At 44.4% G+C, this 26,523-nt stretch overlaps 1 protein-coding gene across 1 annotated transcript; it reads left to right on the top strand.

The window, feature by feature from the left end:
- Positions 1–347: 347 nt before the first annotated feature.
- On the top strand, positions 348–26,227 carry Spp2 (secreted phosphoprotein 2). The gene is made up of 8 exons (XM_003474397.5): positions 348–554; positions 649–773; positions 7,440–7,562; positions 8,696–8,803; positions 16,010–16,064; positions 17,144–17,194; positions 19,753–19,846; positions 26,123–26,227. Exons 1-7 carry the CDS (start codon positions 488–490, stop codon positions 19,836–19,838), a joined length of 615 nt encoding a protein of 204 aa, XP_003474445.2. The 5' UTR covers positions 348–487; the 3' UTR covers positions 19,839–19,846; positions 26,123–26,227.
- Positions 26,228–26,523: the final 296 nt, after the last annotated feature.

Below are 26,523 nucleotides of genomic sequence, written 5' to 3'. Positions count from 1 at the left end.
CTTTGCTTGGAATGTGTAAAACCTCCATAAAATTCTCTTCTTTGAAATCATAATTTCCAAAGTAAATTTCAAAATACATTATTTTCAGAAATAGTCCCCTGGGAGTCCTATGAGAGGGATGGAACAGGCAAAAACTGAAAAGCAGCTGTTTTGTGGAACACATCATCCCCCGAGAGAAGGAAAATAAAAAGAGAAAATAAACAGCTCACATGAAGTCCCGGGCCTCTTGATGTCTTTTGCTGTAGGCTAAAGTCCCCAGGGTAAAGTCTAAACTTCAAAAGTGACCTGAAACTGGAACTTTTCCATAGGAAAAGTCAGCAGTAAATATTGACCCCCAGGATCAATTCTTTCTGTTTAAGTTGCAGACCACACGAATCAGAGAAAACAAGCAGATTTGGTTAATTCAGCTGTTCTCAGAGAGAATCATCACCCTAAAGCCACAGAGAGACCATCTCCCGGGCTCTGAGTTAAAATCATTCTTTCCACCATGGAGAGGAGCGTGGTGAAGCTATTGATCATATTTGCCCTTGGGATGCACTATCGGTCTTGCTCAGGTAAGGACCCCGACACCGGGGCCACCTGCTCTGAGGACTCATCACAATCCCGGGCAGGTGTCTCACGTCCCTGTGGCCATGTGCTTATGTCCAGGTTTCCCTGTGTTCGACTATGACCCTTCCTCCCTGCATGAAGCCCTCAGTGCCTCTGTGGCCAAAGTGAACTCCCAGTCCCTGAGTCCATATCTGTTTCGGGCGTTCAGGAGCTCATTAAAAAGAGTGAGTGAGTAACGAAGCTTCCTCTCCTCTACTTTGCACTGTCTATCTGCAGTCCATTCATTGGGGAGAGCCTTCATTTTCATTTTTTTCTAGTTTAAAAAGACAGCAGCAAGCCTGCTCCTCCACGCGGATGTGTTCTTTTGGACAGAGAAAGGATTTAATTATGATTCTTGTCCTGAGGCTTGCAAAGCTACTTTGGAGGCTGGGCTCTTCCACAGTGTCCTTCCCTCTGACCTTGGCTTCTCTTGCTGCCTCTGGACCTGAAATCCTCCTGGCTCCTCTGGTGGTGTTTTACTAAGAGCTGCTCATTTCTGGGCCTCCTTTGCAATTCAGCAGCTCTGCTCTGACTACTTAGAGGAAATAAATTCCAGCTTTGGGAGTCAAAGAACTCTGCCTTCCTTTGTCAGCTTGCTAATATTCTATTTCCCCATAGCCTGGAGAACCAAGAGGAGAAGAATTTTTTGAGCTTCCAATGATTAAGTTTGTGAAAGCCAAGGGGGAAATGTAGAATCACACTTTAGAGGAAATGAGGAGCACCTCTCTCTCTGCTGTTCCCCAAATGACTTCACTAGTTACTACCTTCATGGGGCTCACAGGAGGCCGGAAGAGAAACACCCTCAGGAATTCACGTTAAGGCTGGGGGTATGGGAGGTTCTGTAAAGTTGCTCAACCTGGGAACCAGAAGGAAGAAGCAGGCTTCCGGGGAACTAGAAAAGGGCCAGGCGTCTGAGCAGCAGCCATCCTCTCTCTCAGCCAGTGTGCTCTCTGTGACCCTGGTCCTGCTCTGTCTCCTCTTTGTTCCGGGTCCCTCCTCATTCATCCCCCCAGATTCCCTGTACAGTGTGATTCACGCTTTCCTAGCCCAGTTCTCTAAATAGAATGTATTTGTCTAGACTTTCTTCTGCAGCAATGGGCTCTGTGTCTGTTTTCTCAATGCCGAGCAAGTTGACTGAGTTGGTTGTATTTTTGGATTGGTCTTAGGTCTATGGGCCCTGCCTTAATAGGGCGCGCTTCCTGGGACGTGAGCGGAATGGCACTGCTTAGACCTGGATGCTGTGGTAGGGAAACACTGCCAGGTCTGATTGAACTGCTCCTTGAAGATGACAGGAGCAGAATCCTGCTGCTTCCACTGGCTTTCAAATACCCCTTTTCATTGATATTTAATGACATCTTCTTGTAGTACTGTGGAATCAATGTCTTTTTGCCAAGTTTTCACACATACAGTTTAACTTTGTAAGTTAAACTGTTATTCACTGCAGGACAAAATTAGTGGTTAATTAAATGAAGAAGAGCGTGTGAAGCGATCAAGAAAACTGATTAGGGGCATCATGGAAATCTGGCCCAGGGAGATGAGATAGTACATAGCATAGCTACCTAGGGCACATTCAGCATGTGGACCATTCTAATAGACTTATGCAAACCTGAGGCCACTGCATGCATCTGAAGGTGAGCACCCTTACTGGTCCAGGAGTAGTTCTTATAGGTCCCTAAGTAAGAGGGGCCTCTCTGCTTTGAGTATGTGGCTCTCCCATATGGATCCTGCCAGCTTTTGCCTCTTTCCAGTCTTATTTAATTATGCAAAACTGTCAAGTGACATTCAGCATGCTCCGTCCTTCAGTCGTTCCCTCCATGTGAAAAGGACGGCCCTCCTTTGGTCTTTCCTGGTGAGAGGTCTTTCCTCTCAGAAATGCTTTACATTTTGCATTATGTTAAGCTTATCTTCTACAACCACCCCCAGATGGCCCCAAATACACTGGGACTCTCTACCCTAATAGATATGATGATCTGCTGAGAGGCAAAGTCCTTAGGAGAGAGCTGAGTGAACAGGTCACTAGCACTGAGGGCACAAACAATCCACGAAAGAATTAAGAAACACTGGAAAAAATACTTGACCACTCTGATATCCAAAAAGGAAAAAAGTCAGAAGTAAGCTTAGTACTATTTGGTAAAATTATCTTTAAGAATCAATTTAGAAATATTTATTGAGCATATTTTCAAGCACATTCAGCATTAAAGTTAGCAAACATTTTAAACCTTTGATTTTATAATTTCACTTCTAAAAATACAACAACAGGAAATAAGCAATTTATTCATACATATTTTGGGGTAGAGTCCAGTAGACTTAGAGAAAAGGTCAGACCCTTCCACTTTATCCCTGAATTTACTTGGGGTTCACATTAGCATCCATTAAGAACTTTAAATGTTCTTAATGTCACGGAGGGATGGTTGACTAATTAAATCCCTATCTTCAGGGTTGGTATTTATATTCTCAAACACTATCCTGGTCTTTCTAATGTAGAATGAGGGTGAATAACTATTGGGTTTTACCAACAGTCTTGAGTCAAATACATCATATTTGATTTCAAGTTTATACATCTTGAATTCCAAATTTTAAAAAAGGTTGAAGAAAGAGGAAATGACACAGCTTCAGCTGTGATAGTTTCCTTGCTGCAATCTTGATAAAAGACTGTCCATTCACTGGACACAAGCGGAGAAGGGAAGGATGGACAGGTAGCAGGGCAGGTGAATAGCACAAGAGAGGAAGGGCTGGGTATCAAATACAGTATCCAAGGTCATGCCTTCACTAACGAACCAAACATACTCAAAAACGCACCTCACAAATGCCCTGGATGGCTCTCAAACCATTCAGTTTCACAATCCAGCTTAACTGTCACACTCCGCCTCTTGTCAACTTGACATCCCAAAACAATTCCTTCAAACATATTTAATCTGAAAATAAAGACATGGCCACAATTCTGCACAGCATGATGAAACTATCCTATTAAAAATTATTTTAAAATGTACTGCCTTCCTCAACAGTTCATGCATTACCCAAAAGTCCAAGTCTCAAGGCAAGCTCCTGTGAAAATCAAAATCAAGTATCACATTCTCTTTAGATAATGGTGAAGGGTAAATATCCTCATTTCATACGAGAGGGATAGGAAGATAGAAAAGAATGGAACTGATCTATGTGCACCCATGCTTATAAAAGCACAATTAATAACTGGTAAATTATGGAAACAACTCAAATGCCTATCAACTGAGGAATGGATAAAAAAGATGTGGTCTTTTTATACAATGGAGTACTACTCAGTGATAAAGAAGATAAACGAGATTTTTTATAGGGAAATGGGTACAATTTGAGACCATACTCATAAGTGAAATAAATCAGACTTACATGTGTAAACATTGTATTGTCTCCCTAGTGTGAGAAGCTCAAATAGTAAGGTCCAAAATGTACAATAGACCTGTGAAATGGGAAGGCACTATTCAAAAGGTAAGAGGAACTGGGGTGGGGGAAAGGAGAAAGGAAGGAGAGGAAAAGAAAAAAATACAAGATAGATAAGATATTTATACTACTAGTTTCTCTTAGTTCATTGAAAAGGAAAGTTTGTGCTAAATCATTTGGACCATTTCTTGTGCCTTATCTTGTACTTTGAATAACTGTTTTGATGATAACAATACACAGCACAATAACTATTGTTATCTTCCTATCATTTTGCTTTGAAATTTTGTGGGGTTTGTTTCCCTCATAAACTAAAAAATAAGAGAAAAGAAAAAAGAATGGATCCAGAAGAAAACCTAAATCCAGCTGGGCAAACATTAAGTCCTGTAGCTCCTCCATGTCCGGCATCTAGGCAAATTGTGATGAGATGTAAGTTCCACAGGTTTTGGGCATCCCCACTCCCTATGGCCTTGCCAGTTGCTGCCCACACAGGCTCTCTTTGGCTGGCCCTGCTCATGGCAAATTTATCTCCTGAGCAGATATTACATGTTATTGACATTTTCAACTTCCTAGGATCTCTCCTATACCTTGGCTCCATTTCTACAGCTCCATACATTACTCTCACATTGACCCACTGTTTGGACTTTCAGGCATTTTCTGAAACCTGAGCAGAAACTCCCATATTCCAAAACCTTTTGCATTCTTCCCACCTGATAAAACAGCATTATGTGGCTGATATCAAGGTCTACTGCCAGCTTGAGCAGTAGCCAGAACTCTTTGGATGATAACTACATCCGCCTCTCAGTGCCTGGGTGCTGAGCATGGTGAAAGGAATTCTGGGGACCAGTTCTCTAGATGGCTCTTCTTCAACAGGTGAGCCAGTAGCTGTATTCTGAAATGGAAGGTTTATACTTTTGCACCCTTCAACCTGTGATGGGTGGGGTCTTGCTGATTTCTGATATACCTGCATCTTTCTTTTTATTCCTATTACATAGTACTTGGTTTCCTTTTAATGGTGCTAAAGTTGTCAAGCTACCACATCTTTTTTGGGTCCCAACTTTACATGTGGTTCTTTTTGGGCCAAAACTTAAGTTTTTGAAAGCTTTATACTCTGCTTTTTGTTCCCAATTTATACTGTAAATCTAAAAGTGGTCAGCAGTACCCATACTACAGCCTGAACACTGGGGTGCTTTGAAATTTCTTCTGCCTTATTAAGTAGTCTGCTGCCACTAAGTCTCATGTAAAGTTTTAGAACATGGGGAAAATGTAGATAAGTTGTCTGATAGGATGTAATACAGTCTATAGTTCAATTTTCAGTAGAACTCTTGTTTCCATCTGAAACCCCATGAGCCACATTCCTATCAGCATTCTGGTTTTCTGAGATCTCACCAGAATTTCCCATTAGTGTCTGCTTAAAGCATTGTAGGGTTTCTCTTACCCACTTCTCCAAACTTCCTGGAAACCAGTTCCAAAGACTTCTGAAAGACATACATCATCAGATACAGTCACATCCATGACCATACTGTTGGTGCCATTTCTGTGTTGGTCAGCTTTCCCATTGGTGGGGTATAACATCTGACACCACAGCATAAAAGAGGAGAGGTTTATTTGGGTCACAGTTTCATGCCATGATCAACTGACTCCCAGGAAGAAACACCAAGGTGGAACAAGGCGCTCACCTGGTGGTGGCCAGGAAACTGATGTAGCACCAAAGATTACACCTCCATAGCTCAGAATTATGCTTAATAATCCCCTGGGCATCTATCAAAGCCACCTACAGCAAGGTGAGTGAAAACAGAAATGATTTGAAGATAAAATTTATAATTAAAAGTGAAATAGAACAGAAAGGCTTTGGGAACCTTTAGCCTGGTCACAGAAAGGATTTCTGTTCGGAAGAAAATGTGATCAAGTGAGTGTTGGCTAAAAAGACAGATATAGGTGGGAAAAAGCCCTGGTTGGGTCTTTTCTGTATAAACACCTGCCCATGGGCTGCAGGACCATCCATGACCTGTCTCTCTGACATCATACTGAATGGATCAACCTTTGTTCATGCTGTTCCACCCCAGTGAGTCAGCACTGTTTGTTCTAGGTCATTGGTTCTGCTTTCCTGCACGTGATGATGGCTTCTTCCTATGCTGTAAGACTCAGTTAATGGGTTTCTTCTTCTGGAGGGTTTTCCTTGTACTGTTTCTAAGTAGCTTCCTCATCCCTACTGACATGGCCACGCTGTTCCTCTGCATTGCTCTGTAACCATCTGCAATCACCTCGTTTAGATTGTTTTAAGGCGCATACTCTGTGGACCCCCTCTATGACCTCTGAGCTGCATGCATCTTTCCTGAGCTGCCTCAGGCAATGAATATACCTTGAGACCTCAGAGAACCACACTTTCTGGTTATCAGAATGGCTCGGGTTTGTCAGGAAGTTTGGTCAATACCCCTAGTATCCATCCTTAGTGGAGAGAAACAGAAAACCATGGGAAAGTATTCCATCATGAAAACTGCTCACACTTGAGCCAGGGTTGGGTGACACTATGCAGCTGAGATGTGCTTGTTGCCTAATTACTAAAAAACCAGTGCTGCTGATTCTTGTCACCGGAGGAAAGTACGTTCTATAAAGTTGCCATATATTTTGATTTTGCAAACACTGAATCATAGTCCCTAGAGGAAATACAAAGTTAATATCCTCCAAGTCCTGAGTTGTGGCATTTTTGTTGACTCATTAATACACAACCCTAGTTGTGTATTATGCCTAGTTTAATGGATTCTGTAATTTCTTTAACACTGAACCCACCACCAAGGCCATGATAATTCCCACCTAAACCAAGTTTGTCTAACACACACACATCGCATTCTCTGTAAAGCACATTTCAGTTGCTCACCCTTCGGAATGCTGGGCGGCTCTTCAGCACCAGGTTTGGTGGCCAAATTTACCCACAAAAAGCGGCAAAGTACAAAAGCTCTCTCAGTAAATAAGCCATAAAAGGCACAGCTTTTCCCCCTTGAGAGCCAAAACAGGAAAGCAGAGCGCTGCGTCTTTCAACCTCAGGTGGGAAACGCACGTTGTGTGACACAAACTATCTTCCTCTCTGCACCATGGCTGGCGGCTGGGTGGCAAGCATTAATTTTGCATTTGCAATAAAACTTAGAGAGTAGGCAAATTTAAGGTGAGGAATTCTTGAATCCTGAGGACCAGTCATCAGTGGAAATCTTCAGAAGCTGGCCTACATTTTGAGTGCATTTTTGTCAGTGGAATAAACTGTGTGACTTTACTAAGCTGCTGTTCCTCTCTGCGCTTCAGATGGAGGGCATAGAACCAAGTGAAGTTCAGCTTTGCAGTGGACGATTCTGTAAATGTTTTGTGACTGGTCAGAGAGAAGCATGTCTAACTCTATGTGCTGCCCAAATACCAATGTCACAGGCTGACCCTGTGCTTTTGTGAAGGTGAATGTTCTGGATGAGGACCGCGTGCTCATGAGCTTAGAGTTCAGCATCCGGGAGACCACGTGCTTAAAAGATTCCAGAGAAGATCCGTCTACATGTGCCTTCCAGAGGGGCTACTACGTGGTGAGTGTGGCAGAAAGGGATCGGGGCCAAGAAACTGACACAGAAAGGGCAACGCTGCTTCCCTGGCTGGGCTCCTGCCTGGCTGAGTCCTCGCAGGGTCTCTGTGGTGACAGTGGGTGAGGAGTGACCCCTTGGGCTATGGAATCCATGGTCCCGAGGGGCCCTGGGAAATTCTTGGTGCCTCAGTTGCCTGGTAACATGAAGATGAAGGGAACCTTGGGATGGGACAGGACAGGAGGGGAGGGGCTCAAGGGGAAGTAACAATGGTTAAGATGTGACACAGATATGTACCAGTCCCCCAAGGTGAGTGTGATTATTAGGAACTGCAGACATGGAAGAATAAAGAAAGGAAACTAAAATAATAATTACAATAAAGAGGGGATGAATTTGTATCAGGTAAAGTGAGTACAAAGAGGCCAAACGAGAATCTAGACAGACACTTTCCAATTTCGTTATAAGCGAATGTACACCACGCACTGTCTTCTTGGCACCAGTCATGTTGTTCTGTAGTGACCGCTGCACGGCATGTGTCCCGTTTGTTCAGGCTCCATGAGTCGGGCACACGGCACGTCCCCTGCTGAACCCCCTGAGGCCAGGATGGGTGGGACAGGCAGTCATCCCCTGTGGGTAGACACCATCTCTGACCCGGGCAAATGCTGTCCATCCTGAATTCTCTTTCCCTGGTGTCCCCATTTTGCATGCCTGGCTTCTCAAGCTCTGGACACTTCCAACAGGTTTGTTACTTGTGAAATTTTCATTATGACCCTGTTTTACCAAAGATGCAACCCAAAAAGTGAAAAGCATCTGCTTCTAGAAAAATCTGAGGGCAGAGTCCTGTGAGCTCGTTATCTTTTTTTGTTGCTCCAATGAGAATCCACTCAAAGCACCCGGCTCAGTGTTCAAGAGGGAGGGGACGTGTGCTTTTCCCGGAGACCTGCAATGCATCAGCGCCTCAGACATTTAAATATTTCATCTGAGTCTGCACAGGTCTTACAAAGTTTCTTTTTGGAAAACTGAAGCACCTCTGTGAAGTCTCCCTTTCAGCATCATGTTTTCCAGCCCCGAGGATTGTGCGTGGCCGCTGGCCAGGGCCGCGGTGGCTGGAGAATAACTCACCGCCTTGTCTCTTCCAGCAAACCGCAGCCTGCAGAAGCACCGTGCAGATGGCGGGCGAGCAGGCGCAGCAGGTGTGGGCTCACTGCCGCTGGGCCGACACATCCGAGTCCCACAGCAGCGAGGAGGTAGGTGGCTTCGCCCTCTTCCCGACAGCACCCGTTAGCGCCCTGTGGCTCTGGGCAAAGCAGAAGGTTTCACAGGGTGGCCGGCCCATCGCCCAGGCTTGGGCAGGCCCGGCTGCTGATACAGGGGTTTCTACTTGGACACCCACAGCCTCACTGTTTGTGTCTCTGGCTTCTTCCAGCCTGTTCTTTTTTTTGGTTCTCATTTGCAGTACGTACTGATAGTTACATTCAGTGTGGGGAGCTGGTGCAGGCACGTAACACATCTTACTTCTGCTTTCAATCCTTCTCCTCCCCATACTCCATCTCTTAGTCTCCTTCCCTTTTACAAAGAGCTATTGTTTACTTTCCATTATTTGTCTTTTATTTTGCTCTGTACTTATATTTTGGCTTTCTCATATAGGAGAAACCACATACTCAAGTGTTTGTGTCTGATTCATTTCATTTAACAATATCATCTCAAGGTGCATCCATCTTCATGCAAATGACTCAGATCTGTTCTTCTTTATGGCAGAATAGTACTTCACTGTGTATAAATACTGTTATTCTCTCTTCTCTCCTTTCTGAGACCTTGGACATGATTTGAAAGTAACAGTGAACAAATCCTTGAAGTTTTATATCTAAGACCATACATTAGTGGAACAAACAAGGGAGATTTTTGCTGTTGTATTCAAAGCGGTTTACTAGACCACACCAGAGGTTGCTGAGGGTATCAAGTGTATTTGTGGAAATTAAACACCTGTAGTGTCTGGCTCATAATAAGCGAAAGGCAGAATTCTTTTGTTTTTCTCTCTAATTGGTCAGAAATGACTTGCAAAAATATTACAAAATTAGTATAAATTTCTGACTTGAGATAATCATATCACATATTTATTTACTGACTGCTTTCCTTCATACCCAGTTTTTCTTTTGAGAGAAGGAATGTTTGTTTGTTTGCTGGCCTTGGACAATGTTTGACACAAGGTAGACACTCAGTAAATACTTGTTGAATGAATATGGGAAAGTTAGGGAAGAAATGGTTAGGAATACACTATGAAACATGAAGGTTCTTTAATCTAGTGATTAAAAATATCTCAGTTCTATTAGTAGCTCATTCATCACTGGGTAATAATCTTGATAGACATTTCATTTTCCCCCTACTATTATATAACTGTATCTGTCTAGCACTTTTCTCTGCATCTTTTATTTTTATTTGAAGTTGTGTGTGTGTGTGTGTGTGTGTGTGTGTGTGTGGTACCGGGGATCAAACTCAGGACCTCACAGTTTCCAAGCAGGTGTGTATGCCACTGAGCTAAATCCCCAGCCCATCTTATTTTTATTCAGTTTTCCAAAACTTAATTCTGTAGTGAAAATCATGGTAAAAGAGTATAAAGTTTCACCAGGGGTTTAGCTCAGCAGCATAAGTGCCTGCTTGGCAAACTCAAGATCATGAGTTCAATCCCTGGTACCCCCCCCCCAAAAGAGTCTAAAGTTTCAACTCCAAGAATCACACATAAAAGTTAGCATCCCCGTGTTATTCTCATCACCACCCTAAATAGTTTGCAAAGGAAGCCCATTATAGAATTAGGGTACCCTGAAACCCATGACTGAGGAACCCTATTCATCTTACTTATCTTCTCCTTGTTGGGGCAAAATATCTAGCACTCGCAAGTCAAAGGAGGAATGTTTAGCTCACAGTTTGTAGAGATTCCAGTCTGTAATTAGCTAGCTCCAAGGCAGAGGGCCATCGCAGAGGAGAAACAGTCCGTGGCCAGACAGGTAGGAAGCAGCAGGCAGTGAGCCTGCTTTCCCTGTTTAGTCTATCCGAGCTACCAGCCATTGGTGCCACTCACAGCCCAAATGGGGCTTCTGTCCTCACTAAATTCATTCAGCTACACTCAGAACCATGCTAATTCAATCAGCGACAAATCTGATTGTAAGCACCCTTCACCCAGTATAACAAATGGCCTAGATCCAGCTGCCTCTGAACAGCCCCACTTATGAGCACTTGAGCCTTTGGGGAGACATGGAAATAAAAGCTATGACACTATCCCTGGGGTGGTCTTCTTAGTGGTGAGAGAAAAAAAAAACTGGGTTGGCTTAATGTTATTGGTTGGTCTCACACTAGTGACTTTGGAGGGCCAACAATCCACAGGTGACAACAATCTACTGCGGCTTGCCACACTAAGTTGCAGTTTAAGGATTTTCCCTTCCTGGTGCTGGGATGAGTACCAAGTATCTCCTTTCCTAACTCTGTTACACACACATGCTTCATGATGATATGCTCATACAAAGCTAACTCAGAAGTGACAAGGACTACAGGTATCTTTTACTAGCATTGTGTTAGAGTGGTTTTTCTGTGGTTTATGAAGGTGGAGGCAAAGTCATTGGGGAACTAGACATGCATAGTGCTAATCCCTGTAGCATTTAACAGACTGGTGTGGGCAAGGTATCTGTTGGGCAGGTAATACTCCATCAACACACAAGCACTTGGGACCACGGAGAGAGAGAATGAGTATCTGGATGATGGGCAGATGTCTGCTGTGAGGATCAGGCATGTGAACCAAGCAAGTAGATAGAAATCAGAAGAGGGCCAGTGTGGTCTGGAAGGGAGAGATCACATGGGGAGACCCTGAAATGCAAAAGGAATGGACAGGAGTAGGACTGAAATGGATGGAGATGGACAGAGGTTGGATTGAAATATACAGAAATCTGTTAGGATAGGAATAAGCAAAATCTGAGGGAGAAGTACACAGGTGGGCTGGAGGTGAGGACCACTGTGCCTCTGGGTCATAGCAGGAACCCCAGGGTTCCTCACAGTGAAGTGGAGGAGGCTGATGCTTTTGAGGCAGGGGTGCAGACTCAGAGGAAGAATTCATTGGAGGGAGAGGAATGTAACTATCCCGAGCGTGAGGAGGTGAGAAAAAGGAGGTGAGGGAGAAGGCCGACTGTGTGGCCACAGGGAGAAGCGGCGTCCATGGCCTTCGCCACAGTTGAACTGACCTTCATAAACATCACCTAGTTTAACCCCTCTTCTGTCTTTGGTTGGGAAAATCCACTCTGATTGTGCAACTCAAAAATCTGCTACAACTTTCTAAGTGCAGGGGAAGCGTACTTTCTTTCTTCTTATTCCAAGTTTTCTGCTCTGATCCTGAGCTGTGTTAGCTGTAGGAATAAACGAGACTTTAAAATGAACTCCCATGCTGCTTGTCCTTAAAGATCAAGAGATCATAAAGAATGACGAGAAAGTTAAAAAGAGAAAAATTCCACACATTCAAGAATTCTGCATTTCTAAAGAAAAAAGCAGATAATGGATTTCTTTTTGGAAAATTTAAAAAATTAGTTGACAAATAATTCTTGTATATATTTATGGGGTACAATGCAATGTGTGTATATTATAGAAAGAATTCTTGTGCAAAACAGAGGAAAAGAGAGCACAGCTGTAACTATTTCAATGAGACGCATGGAGATGTTACAAACATGAAAGAAAACAGGCTACAGTGAATTTAGTGATGGAACAAATAAAGTATTGTTGGAGGTAAAAAAAAATAAGACATTTAAAAAGCCCCAGGCTATTAAAAAATAAAATGATTTTAAAAACATATGTACAATATAGAAATATTTCCAGGATGAGGAATGTAATATCAAGAAAGAGGGAAACCATAGGAAGTAAAGCCAAAAATTCAAATTAAAACCAATAAACACTTAAATCTAGTGGAAAATATCTGGGAAGAACACCATAGGGAAACCATCCTGAAGGTTATAAATTTGAATTCACTACTTCATGATTTAAAATAAAAGTATTGTAACTGTAAAGAAACTGGAATTAAATTTCTAAATTTGCAAATATTCTTCTGTCCCCAACATCATAAATATTTGAATCATGGGAAGTTTCTAATCTTTTTATTTTTAATTTTGAATGAGAAACCGCAGATGAAAGGCTTCTCTATAGCAGGTGAGTGTACCTGAGCTGCAGGAAGGTGGCCAGCCACCCAGAGTGCCAGGCGGAAGCAGGCAGATGGAGTCCCCGCCCCTTCTCCAACTTCTGGTCAAAGAATTTGAGTTTCTGGGAGCTTTTCCAGTTTGGATGGGTGGGGAAAACCTTGTCTGGGGTTTCAGGCAAGAGGCCTTAAACAGCCCAAGAGAGAGGAACTGAGGAAGCACTACCAAAGGAATGCTAGCTCAGGGAAGGAAATATTTGACTGCTTTCCATTTCTAAAGACAGAAGATGTCTAAGCCCCTCAAATAGCAGTAATCTAGGGCGAAAAGAGCTGATTTCCTGGGTCACATTCCCAGACAGAAGGGGGAGCATTGGCTTCACAGAGGACTGGATTTAGGGAGCTTCTACACTGTGGACACCACAGCCTTCTCCTTGATCTTGTCCTTGGCCTCCTTTTCTCCCTCCTCGCCCGCCTACTTCTTCCTCTTTCATCCTCCTCCTCCTCCTCCTTCTCCCTCGGCCTCTCCCTCTCACACAATTCCCTTTCATCCTTCTCCCAGATCAGGAAATAAAACCCAGTGACTCCAGAGCCACCTCCTCTGATAGTAGGAGGAGAAGGAAGCAGTTTTTTCCAGCTCTAGTTGGACAGCTTCCAGCTCGCATCGATCTCTTTCATACATGTAACTATTGATTATTTACTGATTTTTAGTTGTGTGTATTTAGCACATACCATGTGATTTTGGGTATGAGGGGCCTGAGTCTGACACATATTATGCATGTACTCGGCCACTGAGCTACACCCAAAGCCCCTGCTTTGATGCCTTTCATTTTAAAATAACATCTTTATCAAGACATAATTCTGTACCATACAAGTCATCTTTTTCAGTGAGTACACCTTCGAGGTTTCTAGTATCTTCACAAAGAAAACTGCCACCACTACCTACATTCAGAAAGCTTTCATCGTCCTGAAAAGAGATTCCTAAAATGAATCATTCTCTATTCTTCATTTCCCCCCAAATCTTGGTGACCAGTGATCTGCTTTCTGTGTTAACTTCATATGAGTAAAATTCTGGCCATTGCATATGAATAAATCCCACAATATGTGTCCTTTTGTTGTAGCTTTATTTCAGTTAGGAAAACGTTTGAGAGGGTGTGTGTATACACATCATAGAATGCATGAGCATATTTACAGGTAGCATGCAAAAAGAAATGAAAATAGCTTCATTTGTTTTTGCTGTTAAACAGTTTTCCCATTGCCTGGACATCCCACATGTGACCTATTCATTCAGTAACTGATCAGCATTTGGGTTTTCCCGCCCTCTGGCTATTGTGAGTGATGATGTCGGGAACATGCATGTCATAGGTGGGTAGGTTTTTAATCTCACACTGAGCAGAACTGTTGGGTGTAGTCAGTCTTATTTGTTGAGGAGCTGTTAAAGTTTTCCAAAGTGGTAATGTGTGATATCTTCAGATTCAACACATTCTTGCCACATCTGTCGTTGTACCTTTTCTTCAGCCATTCTAGTGGGTGTGAGTTGATTTAATTTGTATCTTCTTAATAACTAATGAATGTCCACTCTTAAACCAACATTCCTCATTTACCTCCTGAGTTCTGTTCTTGTAGCTGGGCAGCTAAATGAATTGGTCACTAAATGAGGAATTGTACATAATATCTATTCTATGTGACTCAGGACAAAGAAATGGCCAAAGAAAACGCCAGCCGGATGACTTTGCTTTTACTTGCATAACTCTTACATGTGGTACTGTAATATATAAAAGACAAAACTACAGGACTGCAGTGTACGGTTTAGTCAGCACAAACTGCACTGCTGCGTGAACTAGGTGTGTTGCACCAAGAAAAGACCTGGCTCTAAAACAAAATGTGCACAATTATGCAAAAAAAAGTTGTAAGTCTGAACTGCTGTTAAATAGGTAGGTCATTAAATGAAGAAAATGTGCATCTTCTTCAAAGAAATTCTACTCAATTCCTTTCCTTATGTTTAATTGAGTTACTTCTTATTACTGAGTTATTTGCAAATGCTTCCTCCCACTTGGTGTGCCTTTTTCTTTGATGGTGCCCTTTGTTAAGTCAATTTCCCCCTTTGATGTTTTGTGTGAGTCTTATGTTTACCATCCATTTCATTTCACTAACCAGAGGCAAGGGCCCGGTGCCTCTCCTTTTCATGAGGTCTTCAGTCGCAGCGACATTATTTGTTGAGAAGACTGCTCTCTCACCCTCGAGTTGTCTTGCTGTGGGCCCTCTCCTGGGCTGGTTGTCACCTGGGGGTCAGAGGAGTCACCGTGACCCCTGCACCAGGAGATGGGTAGAGGCGGAAAGTCCGGAAGCCAAGCAGGCTCTGGGTCTGTTGTGTCCACTGCCAGTGGCCTCATGAAAGCTGGGTGTGGACACTTCGCTCCACTGACGATACTATCAAGAGTTCATGGAAAGTTCTAAAGTTCCACCCGGACTCAGTTTTTGCAGGCTTATAAACCAAGTTTCTGTTTCTGGTCCATAGCATTGGAAGTGTGCTCTGTGTCACTTTGGAGTCTGTCTGACCCTTACATGAGTTGGTCTTCCCCATGTGTTCTCTTGAACATATGTACCTGATGGCATCTGAAGGGACTTGAGGTGCAATCACAAAACATAATGAGTACATAACATTTTTTAAAATGTATGACAGTAAGTGACACATCACTGTTAATTTTTCTCAAAATAGTCCCTGTCACTTCAAATACATTTATCACATCATTTGGGTCATTTTCTGAATCAGTTCTAGAAATTCTTTTTTGTGAGTGTCTTTTCATGGTTGCCCAATGTCCTGAATTGATTCAAAATATTTACGGCAACTGCTGCCAAACAAAGCTATAGAGGATCTTCATTCAGATCCGAGGCTCCTGTGACTTCTGGATCTTCCCCAAAGCCATAACTGACCATGAAAGGCAAAAGCTCTGACCAAGTCACTACACTGAGGCACGTGTGACAGTGAAACTAGACACACAGAAAAGAGGCGTTCAGAACTGCTTCAGAAAGTGGAAAGAATGGTGGGAACTGTCTGTTCAAAGCGAGGGGCAATATTCTGATGGAGACTCCTAGTAATGTGCATTTCACTGTAATAATTCTATAAATATAAACATTCACTATATGTTCTGATCACACTTCATATACCTTTATTTCATTAAAATGTGTTATATATCTCAAAGTTCTCTAGATAATATTTACAGTTTTTTACAGTATGTTTCTTTTCTTCTGTTTCATGTGCTGATATCTATTGATGCCTAAATTTCTTTAGATGATTTTTGGGGACATGGGAAGATCCTATAACTGGAGAAACGATTATCTACTTGGTAAGTTGAGATTCATTCTTGTTAATGTTTATTCCCCCTTGAAGCAATTTCATATCACAGCTCTTTGTTCCTGAATCAGTTAAAGGCAGAAATTTCTGGAAAAGTGAAAACTACATTTGAACTATTGTGGTAATTATGAAAATCCTTTAGCTTTGCTTTTGTTGTTTAACTAAGTAATATCAGTGTAACTATTTATTCAGATATTTCTTCATATTTTTGCTGAGCTTTTCCATACATGAGTCCATTTGATGGCTCCAACATCTGTACAAATAGCCAGGGCTGGGGTTGACTTCTGCCTAAGTGTGTTCTCGAGTTGAGCACTTGTTCCTGCCTGGTTCATGCCCTAGGTTTTGAGGCCCAGGGGTGCGGTAGTGGGCGGGAGGAGGATCAGGACTCAGCCTCATCTGCCTGGCTGGGCTGGACTCTGGGACCTCCCTGGCCTGTGATCAGAGCTGGCTGCCTCTTTGCATCTGAGAGCCATGGCAGGGAGAGGAAGGAATGTCCTTTTGTCCTTCTTGTATGGCTTTCACTTTGCAAGCATAATTGTGTTAGTGTCCTATGATTTTGGAGCCATCCTTAGATCCCAGAGGAGTTTCCCATTGGTGCTGGTGGTAGCAAAGCCCTTGTAGTCTCCTGCTTTTTGGCTTCCAAAGCATGTTCCTTGAGTTGTGTGTCACGTTCAGGGCTGGACCCACAGGCTCTTTCTTGCTGTGTATACTGACCACAGGATACAAGTGCCATAAACACAGAGCCTTAAACACACAACACACTGAGAAAAAGACTACAAAACTGTAAGCATTATTGTTATTTCTATTTTTAAAAATGACATGCATTTTTGTGTGTCTACCACATATTTGATTCTTCTTTGTGTGGTGGATGTAGATAATCATGTTTGAGCTTTGTATTTTGTGAAAACCTTACTAGAGAATTCCAGAGATAGTCAAAAAGAAGGAAGAGGAGGAGGAGCAGGAGGAAGAGGAGGAGGGGAGGCAACGTATTTATGGCTTCAATTACACAATCTCAGAACATTCTGGAAGTCGGTGGAGGTGTTTTTTCTTATGATGGTTACTGCATTATAGGTCTCATTCCTGAGGAACCCAGAAGCCAGCGGTTTTATGATCGGTCACCTGGTAAGTGGTTATTTCCTTTGGTATGAAGACCCTTTTCTGATGAGCCCAGTCCATGCTGCAGCATGATATTTTAAGTGAAAATACAAAAGAATAGTAAAGTATAAAGTTGCTTGACAAGTCATTGTAAAGGTAACTTTGAGTTACTAACTCATTTAGCAATTACCAGCCACCAAACAAAATATCAAGTCCACTGTGAGGCTGAGGCAGGAGAATCCCAAGTAAGGACTGCAGCCTATAAGTAAGACCCTGTTATAAAAGAAAACAAAACAGAGCAGAACAGAACCAAACCAGACAAATCCAGCTCAGGAAACAGCAACTCCGCCTAGAGCATTTTCAGAATGGTGTGTATTGATGGAGTTTCATGGCCAGGTGTAGCCAAACCTCTCAGTGAAGGGGCAGGGCTTCCTCCAGCCCCTGGGAGATCAGTTTTCTCATTCAGCCTCTAGGATTGGCTCTGTAACCCAGCTGCTCCCCAGCTGGGGGCCTGGATTGGCACCGTCAGATGCCCGTCCCCACTGCTTCCAGCCAGCACTGTGTTCCTCCCCACCTTCTGGGTAGCAAACAGGCTTCATGAGCTTCTGTATGTTGCTCAGGGCTACACTGCCCTTGTGGGACTTTGATCCCGACACTCAGTGGCAGAGAAGGGACTTTGGACAGATCTGTGACTCTGCAGTCCTGAGTTTTCCATGGAGCCCTCCAGGTGCCTTGTGAAATCCTCTGTGTTCCACGTCCACCTTTACAGTGGACGCAGGGATACATCGTACTGCAGGGGACGCTGATTGCTGTTGTCTGTGTCACAATGTTGGGTTTAAACCTGAAACTTTGTTTTAAGAAATGCCTCTGGTTTATAACTCGTTCAAGTTGTCACTTGATAAAAAAAGCTACTGTCAGTGCCTCCTCCCCTGAAAATGTTCTTTGGAACGCTTCTCCTGGTGCTGTCTTCAGAAGCTGTGACCCAGTCTTGAATCTCTGTAACCGGCACTCAGATTTCCCCTTGGGTTTGCTTGTGGAAATAGTGTGGTAATAAATTTGATAATTTGGTTGCATGACCAACGTGGGCGAATTAGCTATCTACTGCTGGGTATCAACATAGTCCAAGATTTTACAGCTTAAAGCAAGAATCATTTATTTCCCCGTTTATTCAATGGGGAACAGGAGCCCAGGGACAATTTAATGGTATGACAACTGAATTTCCCAGTGATGCCTCTTAATCACGGAGGAGCTGTGCTATTGTAACTCAGCAGACCAAGCCTGGCCCCTGGGAGGGCACCGCCCAAGAGGGTGAGCCCAGGAGGCCACCCTGGAGGCTGCAGTTAGAGATGAAAAGTACTGTGCGGATGTAAATGCATGTGACCTCAAAAGATGTCACCAAGTGTTGTAGTCAGGAGTTGTGCAGAGAACAATTAGAATGAGGACATGGAGTTTATAATATTGTTTTATGATGGTCATTCAGAGTTAACACAGGAAAATGCAGAAAATTTGTCCACAACACTAAAGACATAGAATATTCAGCCAAGGGCCTGAAACCCACAGCAGTGTCCCACATGAGTCTGGATGAAGACCCAGAGCTCATGACAATGCCCCCCACAAGTCCAACTGGAGGTCTAGAGCCCACAAGGACTCACACCAGTCTCTTCTATGGATCTGTGCTGGGAAGGCCCATACATTAGCGGTGGAAGCCAGAAAGTCTATGACAGCAAGGTGAGCGAGCTGTGCTGGTAGGTTGAGGGTTCTATGCTGGAGCTGAGAAGCCACCCTCACAACAAAGACCAGAGCTGTCCTGAAAAGCACCACCGCCATCCTCAGTGATATGGAGGCCCCGTGCTCTTTCAATGATAAGCACAGTCGGGTACATGCCAGGAAGCCAGCTTGATGAGTTCATCCTGGAGACCAAGTGGCACATGTCTTCCCCTCCGGAGCCAGGAAGCAATGCTTGATGTGAGGACCAGAGCTTCTCCAGGAGAACCAACGGCTCAAACAGCAACATGTAGGAAAGCCCACAATGCCTCAATGCCACACTTTTCCTCTCCACATCTCTATGCTGGCAGCTTTCCTCAGGTGGAACATCTACACTCAGCATCATGGTGATTTAATTCTGCTGGTGTTAAGTTGACCACCAGTTTTTAATCCATAACACCAGGCCACATTCTGACCCCAGGTTGAGCCTCAAGAGTGTTGCTGATGTAGATGTGCAGCTGTCTCAGAGATGGCCTGAAATGCACCCATTTAATTCAGTTCAGCAAATGTGTGTGACAGGCTCTGAGCAGATCCCAGGAGGATGGAAAAGAAATGTGACAGCCCCTGCCCTTGAGGGCTTGTAGCAGTGGTGGAGACAGAGCCCAGGTGGCGGTGCAGAGTGGGAAAAATCAACTGCATCCCCTCCATGACACAGCCAGGGTAGGAGAGCACCACGGGAAGACAAGGGGCGGTGCCACCCATGACCCTTGGCAGTGTGGGCCTAGGTCATCCTGGCCGAATGCTTCTCAGTGACTTACAGCCTCCTGGTCCCTGGGGGTCCTGGCTCACTGTGACTGACAGGGTCTCTGCTCCCATTTCAGAGCCCATGAGAAGGGATTTTCCTCCTACAAACAGAAGAGTCCCCAACTACCGGCACAGAGCAAGGATAAACGGTGGCTTTGAGTGACACTGGAGGTAAGGGGATAGATACTTGACACAGCCATAAAGCCCCTGTAATGTGTGCTCATCCTTCTTCCAGGTCCTTGTCTCCTCTAGCTGCTCTGCTGGGACCCTCTTATCAGTCTCCTGTCAGCCTTCTGAGCCCTCAACTTGTGTCTGTCACCACTGATGCCATCAGCTGACTCCACTCTAACAGTGAACAAAGGGCCAAGAGCAGCCCCTTCCTTTGACCCTGCCCTGCTCATCCCAGCACCCACGTTTGCTGAATCCTTCCCAGCTGACCTCCCACACACACGGTGGTCCGGCAGCTGCCACCTCAGCCTCTCCACCTTCCGTTTGCTTGTCTGCTATTTGCAAGCTGGTTTTGATTGCTTGAAATTTCTGAATTCTGACCTGACTTCCAGATCCATCATTTAAATACCAGTGACCCCCTGTCTTATGTCTTTAGCCCAATTTTCTCTCTTCTGTAGATGACTGTCATCTCCTACTCTTGTCTGACTTGATTCTTCACTGATACATAATTATTTTCTAATGTGTGTCTCTTTCTGTATCCTAAGCTCCAAGCCCTCAGGTCAGCTGCCCATTGCCCCTGAAAAGCAGCCATTTTCTCACCAAACTCCCTTTCTTGATTGGTAACATCATCATCCACCCAATTTGCTCAACCTAAAAACCATGGGGGCAGCACTGATTCTTCCTTAACCTTGGTCTCTTCCTGGCATCCCCAGTGGTCCAGTGCAGTTGATCCCACCCATGTGTTTTCTCTATCATTGGCTGCATCCCTGCCTCAGTCCTGACCCTACCTGGCATGCTGTTCTCAGGTTTATCTTAAACACAGAAGAGATTCAGACCCTTGTCCACCCCGATCCCTGTACTAGCTTTCCTGTGGAGGAAAGCAGAGCTGTGAAAAGCCAGATACTGAGCTGAGCAGAAGAGCACCCTCCACATTTGCCCCCTTGCTTCAGCGAGCTGGAGCTAAGCCTCTGTTTGTCACACTCACCCTCAGGGTCACACAGCCTCACTGGTGTATAGATTCCCAGTTGGTCCCAGAGATTGGAGCAGAGGAAGCTTTCTGAGGATTCCCAAGTCTGTGGGGACATCATAAAGGGCGCATCTAAAAGGAATTTAAGATGTAGTTATAGATATTGTTCTGTGCATGTGTTTGCACGCACACAGAGGAGTTGTTAATGGAGCATCCACACACATCACTGTTTGTGAAACATGGTATCCCTTCAGGATAGAGTCCACATGCTTCAGTGTGGCTCCTGGTGGCCTTTGTGATCCAGCAGTACCCACATCCCCCTGACATAGGGGAACAAAACTCCCAGTCTACTAGATATCTGGTATGAGTTTGTGTTCTATAAAATCAAAGAATGAGTTTTAAGAACAATAGAGATAAAGAACAGAATATATTTATTGAGAGGAAAGCTTCTGTCTGAGAGAGAGACCGAAGTGGTCCTGAGTGGATAAGACTCTGTTATTTCTAGGGACTTTTTTTACAGTAAAATCACAAAGTGAGGCAGGTCTAAGGTGGGGAGAATCTGGGAACTCGCAAGGTGGGCATGAGGTGGGACAGAACTATGGTAATCCAGTAAGGTTAGTTGCTCTGGTAAAGTTGATTAAATTGGTGACAAATGGGGATGCAAGTCACATAGCAAGCAGGCATGCTTAAAGAGCAGGGACTCTTCCTGTAGGAGATTCCTAGCTTCCTCAGGCTGACAGAGACCTATTTAGAGTATCAATCCCTGATGCTTATCCTTAGGAAGTATGTGGGTGCCATTGATTTATCTTTTGTCTTGAGGCCTGGCCCACAGTGGCGGTGTCTGTCTCTCCCGAAGTTATAAGGTGTCTCATCTTTTTGCACTGGCTCCTTTGGGAGCCCAGCCCTGTCTGACTGCCTGGGATATTTCTAACTCAGTTGCCGGTGACACCCAGACTCATCTCTCCCAACTCACCTTGCCCTAGGTCCAGCAGTGTTGAAATATTCACAGCTCCTCCTGCTAGCGCCTGGCCTAGATCCTCATTATGAAGAAGCAGACTCATTGTATTTCTTTTTTATATTTTTTTTCTCTTTAGAGCAAATGGGGCTGGAGGGAGATTAGCATTCTCAGTGGGTGTTGGCTGTGTTTTGTGTATTCCTTGTATGCTCTCATTAGATATATATACACCAGTGTGTCACAGTAGGAACTCGCTGTCTGATGCGCACAAAGAAATCAGTCACCTACAACACGTCTTTAAAAGCAACACAGAGTGAAGATGTGTGACGGCTCTGGCCTGGTCACGGACTTTGAGTTCCTCGTGTGACCTTTAGCGAAGGAAGTGTCTGCTCTGTGTTTTCCAGAGCCATGGGATGAAGCTGCCAAAGCTGGCACAGGGGCTCCAGGGATGACGCCTGTGACCAGCAGGACTGGCTCTGAGTCTGCTGGACTTCCTATAGTGGTCATCTCAGCCCTTTAACCTAGAAGGGCTCCATGCCGCCGGAGCCTTCCCACCACGTTCTGTTTATTGAGGATGAATTTCCTTGTTATTCCAATGATTTTAGTTTAAGAACAAGTAAAAGTATTAATGATGTGCATATATGTAAGAACAATTTCTTCATCCATTTCATAATGCTAATAACATCTTATTAGAATCAATCAAGATGGGAGAAAGGAAGAAAGAAAGAGAGGCAGGGAGAAAGGGAGGCAGGGAGGTTCAACCAAAAGCAAGATTACTATTTTCAAACTATGAGTGACATTTTCCTTATGGGTTGCTCTTTGATGGCTCGGATTTTGGTTCATTTGTCTTGGAATCCCCAGAGCCTGACCCTGTCCTTGTAATAAACTAGGCACAGAGTGTTTTTATAATTTCATAAACATTATCCTAGAACTCTTTCAGGCTGCTAGAAAATGATTTCATATATGAGTGGATAGTGAAATGCAGTATTCAACCAAAGATGTCTAAAGTCTTTTCTTATCTAAACTTAAAATAGGAAACACAACAAACCAGGGCCCAACTCTCATGTTGAAAAGAATATATTTGAGAGTCGGCTACTTTCTTGATCTTTGTAGCTAGAAAGACCAGTTATGAGTGGCTGGAAGATACTTAGCACATGAACCATAACTGATGCATCTTCCTTGGCCTTGCAGTGTGGATTTGCATAGAATTCTTTTTTAAAAAAAATTTTTATTTTCTTGTGTCGCTGGAGATAAGACCTGATAAAGAGGATAAGGCACCTGGGGAACTCTCCTCCTTGTTCTTGGCCTTGCAAGAATGTTTTGGTCTTCCCAGCCACCGTAGTCATGATTACAGTTCTGGAAACACCCACTGCCCTTTACCCATTGTTGACTCAGATGTAATGAATAAATACCAAGCGTTTAGGTGCCTCATGGCCCTTCATTCTTGGAGATAAGCTGGTCATCCCAGATCACTGCGAGGCCCCTCTACTCTTGTCTCATGCTCTTTCTTGCTCTATGCTGTGACCCAGGCAGGATCCTGGAACCCACTGCAGGGCTCTCCCTTAGTGTCCAGATTCAGACTTCTTCCTATCACCTGCTTCCAAGGCTTTGTTTGTTTTCTTATAATACTCATATCTCCATGTTCAGATGACGGCATGAGAGGCCCAGACCTCGAGCACTATTTGTTTGTGATGCGTCTGTCATGTGTTACATGCACTCAATGTGGGGTCCGGGGGTGTGGTTTAGTGGTAGAGGTTTGCCTAGCATGCAGGAGGCTCTGGTTCAATCCCTTGCATGGCAAAATTAGCAAAACTAATGGAACGAAGGACTGTGGGAGACTTGGCAACATACCTACCCACCTCGACCTAGCATGGCACACCCTTCTAGAAGCCACATGAGCTTGGGTGGGCTGTGACCACCTCGGTGAGCTTGCAGAACAATTTCAGTGACTCAGACACTGGACTCACTAGTGCAAACTTCCTGTCAGGCTCTCCATGATGTCCCACTTGCTAGAGGGAGCCTGTGCTCAGGAGGAAGGAGAAGACCCACCCAAGGATCCAGAGGCAGAAAACTGGCCATGGGCAGCTCTGTCTAGTGACCCTCATTGTGATGTTCACGCACTAACAAGAGCAGTCAAGTCGCATGATTCTCATCTGTAAATGCTGCAAACACTGGATTGGTGACTCCTGAAACCTTGCTCCTTCAGAAAATATTACTTTGGGCGCCTTTGACCTCTGGTCCTGACATTTTCCTCAGGGGTTCGATGTATGACTTTCTTTTCCATGTGTACTGCACAGATGCCTTATTTAGTGTGCTTTGTTGATGCATGGACTTCAATTCATGGCCAGCAGGGTTAGAACTCACACCTGCAAGGAGCTCATCTAATACCTGGTTTTCGCCCTAATGCACATCACAGCCCTCTAGGAGCACTAGAGGGCGCTGTATGCAGGGTAAGAAGTCACTCTAGATAGACCTTGAAAAGGACTGTTGTTTACAGGACAAACCCTGAAACAAAGAGGCCTTCTTTGGCCTTGGATGTGGATATTTCTTATCTTTCTACATGCTCCAGAAGGAGAGAGAAGGCACCAGGACACTGCTTTGGGGCATAAAAATAAGTACTAGTGAGTAGGTGAATTCCCGAGTCCAGAAGCTTGGAGTAGGTGGGGTTGACTGTACAATGGGTAGCCATCACCTGGGTTGCCGCTCACTTCTCTTTGATGTCTCTCCTTCCTGTCTCAGCCTAGATTTTAAAGAGAACTCTCTGTAGTGCTGTCCCCCAGACCTCACCCACTCTCTCTTCATGCACTGGCAGGAGTTCGCTTGGTAAACACACCGTGGCTGACTTCCAGTCCCCATGGTCACCCCATTCTTTCTGTGGGCATTTTGGATGCCAGGACCACTCCTTTTCTGAAATCCTCTGCCACTGAGGTTTTAAGGCTCAGGGCCAAGACTTCTCCCTACTCTTCATGGATGTCTCTTGTTCGCATTCCTCATGGAATGGTGTTCCTGGGGTCTGGACTTGGCTGGTTCTTCCTTTACTCCACGCCCTCTGTCTCCTAGGTAACCCCAGGCATCCTCAGGGCTGCGATGCTCACTCACCTGGGAATTCTCCCATCTGGCTGCCCTGGACTCCAGCCTTGGGTAAACAGCAACTTGCTGACACCTCCATCAGAATGTTCTAGGCCAAGCTCAAGATGGAGTTTCTGCCTGGACCTGCCCTTCCTCCTATATCCAGCTCATCTTGGTTCCCCAGGCCTGAGACAGATTCATCTGCAGCCTTTCCCTTTTCCATGCAGTGGTCACCACGTCCTGCTGATCCTTCGGAGGAGATGCACTGCCTTCTTTCTCCGCTGTCTGCTCCAGTTCTGGTCTCTTCATCTCTAGCTTGAAGATAGCTCTTATCTTTCTGTCAGTTGCATCTTGTTCTCCCCAAAGGCTCTGGCACTAGTTTCTTAACACAAGTCCTCACCTGCTCAAGGGTCCTGTTCCCCTGAAATATGGAGTCTCAGCTCCCAAGCAGTGAGGCACCGGGGCAACCACCCCACTGTCCCATGAGGGGGTCTCACATGTGCTCCAGCTCTGTGTCCTGCTTCTGTCTGCTTCTGTAGTCATGTCAGGGGTCTCACAGAGCTGACTATTTCTGCCAGTGCTCTTGGTCTCTCTCTACTCCCTAGCCCCTGCTGCCAGCAAGCAGCCCCTTGCCCAGCCCACCGAGTACAGCTCAACAAGTCTTCCGGGGTCCCTTTCCCTGGAGTTTCCTGTGCAGAAGAGTCACTGTAACTGCATTTACTGCAGTGTACTCTGACCGCTTCTATCTTCTCCACTGTGTATGTTCCACTGTGTGTGTGTGTGTGTGTTTTCTTGAATTCAGAATCATATTGTTTTTAGTCTTTGTAATCCCCAATAAATATTCACAGCTCTCTTGGTTACTGAAGGATGAACTGATGAGCTGGTGAGTGGGTAGATGAAAGGAGGCTCCTATCTCCAGTACCTCGCCCAGAGCCTGGCCTTCACCTGTACTAACTTAGCAGGTTCCTCTCTCCCTCTCACCCTCACACCACAGGAGCAGCCTCCCACCACTAAACTGGGAGCCTTTCCTTGGTGGTCTGTTTGGCCCTTCACTTTGTGAGACTTCAGCTTCCTTCCTTCCTATGTCTGTGTCCTCCTGACTTGGTTACCTCTTCTTCCTGTGCCTCTCATTCTTTCATCCATTCATGGATCTTTTTGCTTTGTATACTTGTGTTGGTCTCCGGTGCCATCTTCAATACACCCCGAAGAATCCTGGGTCCCAAGAGTCTCTGTGGGAATGTAGGTACTACAGTGGTGTCTCACCTCTCTCCTTTCTCTCTGTTAACAGCAAAGAGCATGGAAAGAAGACAAGTTCCAACAAAGAAAAGTACTGTGTGAATTATGTAACTTTGCATCTGACCAGTCTCTAATAAAAGTCTTCTTTTTCCTGTAAGACTCTTTTATTGCCTAATTTCAAAAAGAATAACAGTAACTATCACATTTTTAGATGAGACACTAATAATGGCATGAGGAGATGAATGCTAACTATGAATTTTAGGAAATGATGGCTCACAAAGTCACCCTATTCAGTATGTTTCAGACCAATTTACGTTTGCTGTACGTTCCATGTTATTAAAAAGAGATGCAAGGTTTATAAATAAATATATTCACTGTTTTTTTTTAAGTATAGATAAATGTACATTTTAAGGTCACCATCTGTAATAACTTGCTCACTTTGGCAGTGTTATT

Source organism: Cavia porcellus, unplaced genomic scaffold, assembly GCF_034190915.1.
Source record: "Cavia porcellus strain 051 isolate PalLab524CR breed Dunkin Hartley unplaced genomic scaffold, mCavPor4.1 scaffold_26, whole genome shotgun sequence".
NCBI classification, from domain to species: Eukaryota; Metazoa; Chordata; class Mammalia; order Rodentia; family Caviidae; genus Cavia; species Cavia porcellus.
The sequence above is the reverse complement of the archived record's forward strand: the minus strand, read 5'-3'. Positions and strand labels throughout refer to the sequence as shown.

Excerpts from the sequence above, each read along its gene's own strand:
- Spp2 (XM_003474397.5), top strand. The coding sequence starts at position 488 with ATGGAGAGGAGCGTGGTGAAGCTATTGATCATATTTGCCCTTGGGATG. Across the intron at positions 7,563-8,695 it reads TCCAGAGGGGCTACTACGTG|CAAACCGCAGCCTGCAGAAG; the intron begins GTGAGTGTGGCA and ends TGTCTCTTCCAG. Across the intron at positions 16,065-17,143 it reads GAGAAACGATTATCTACTTG|GTCTCATTCCTGAGGAACCC; the intron begins GTAAGTTGAGAT and ends ACTGCATTATAG.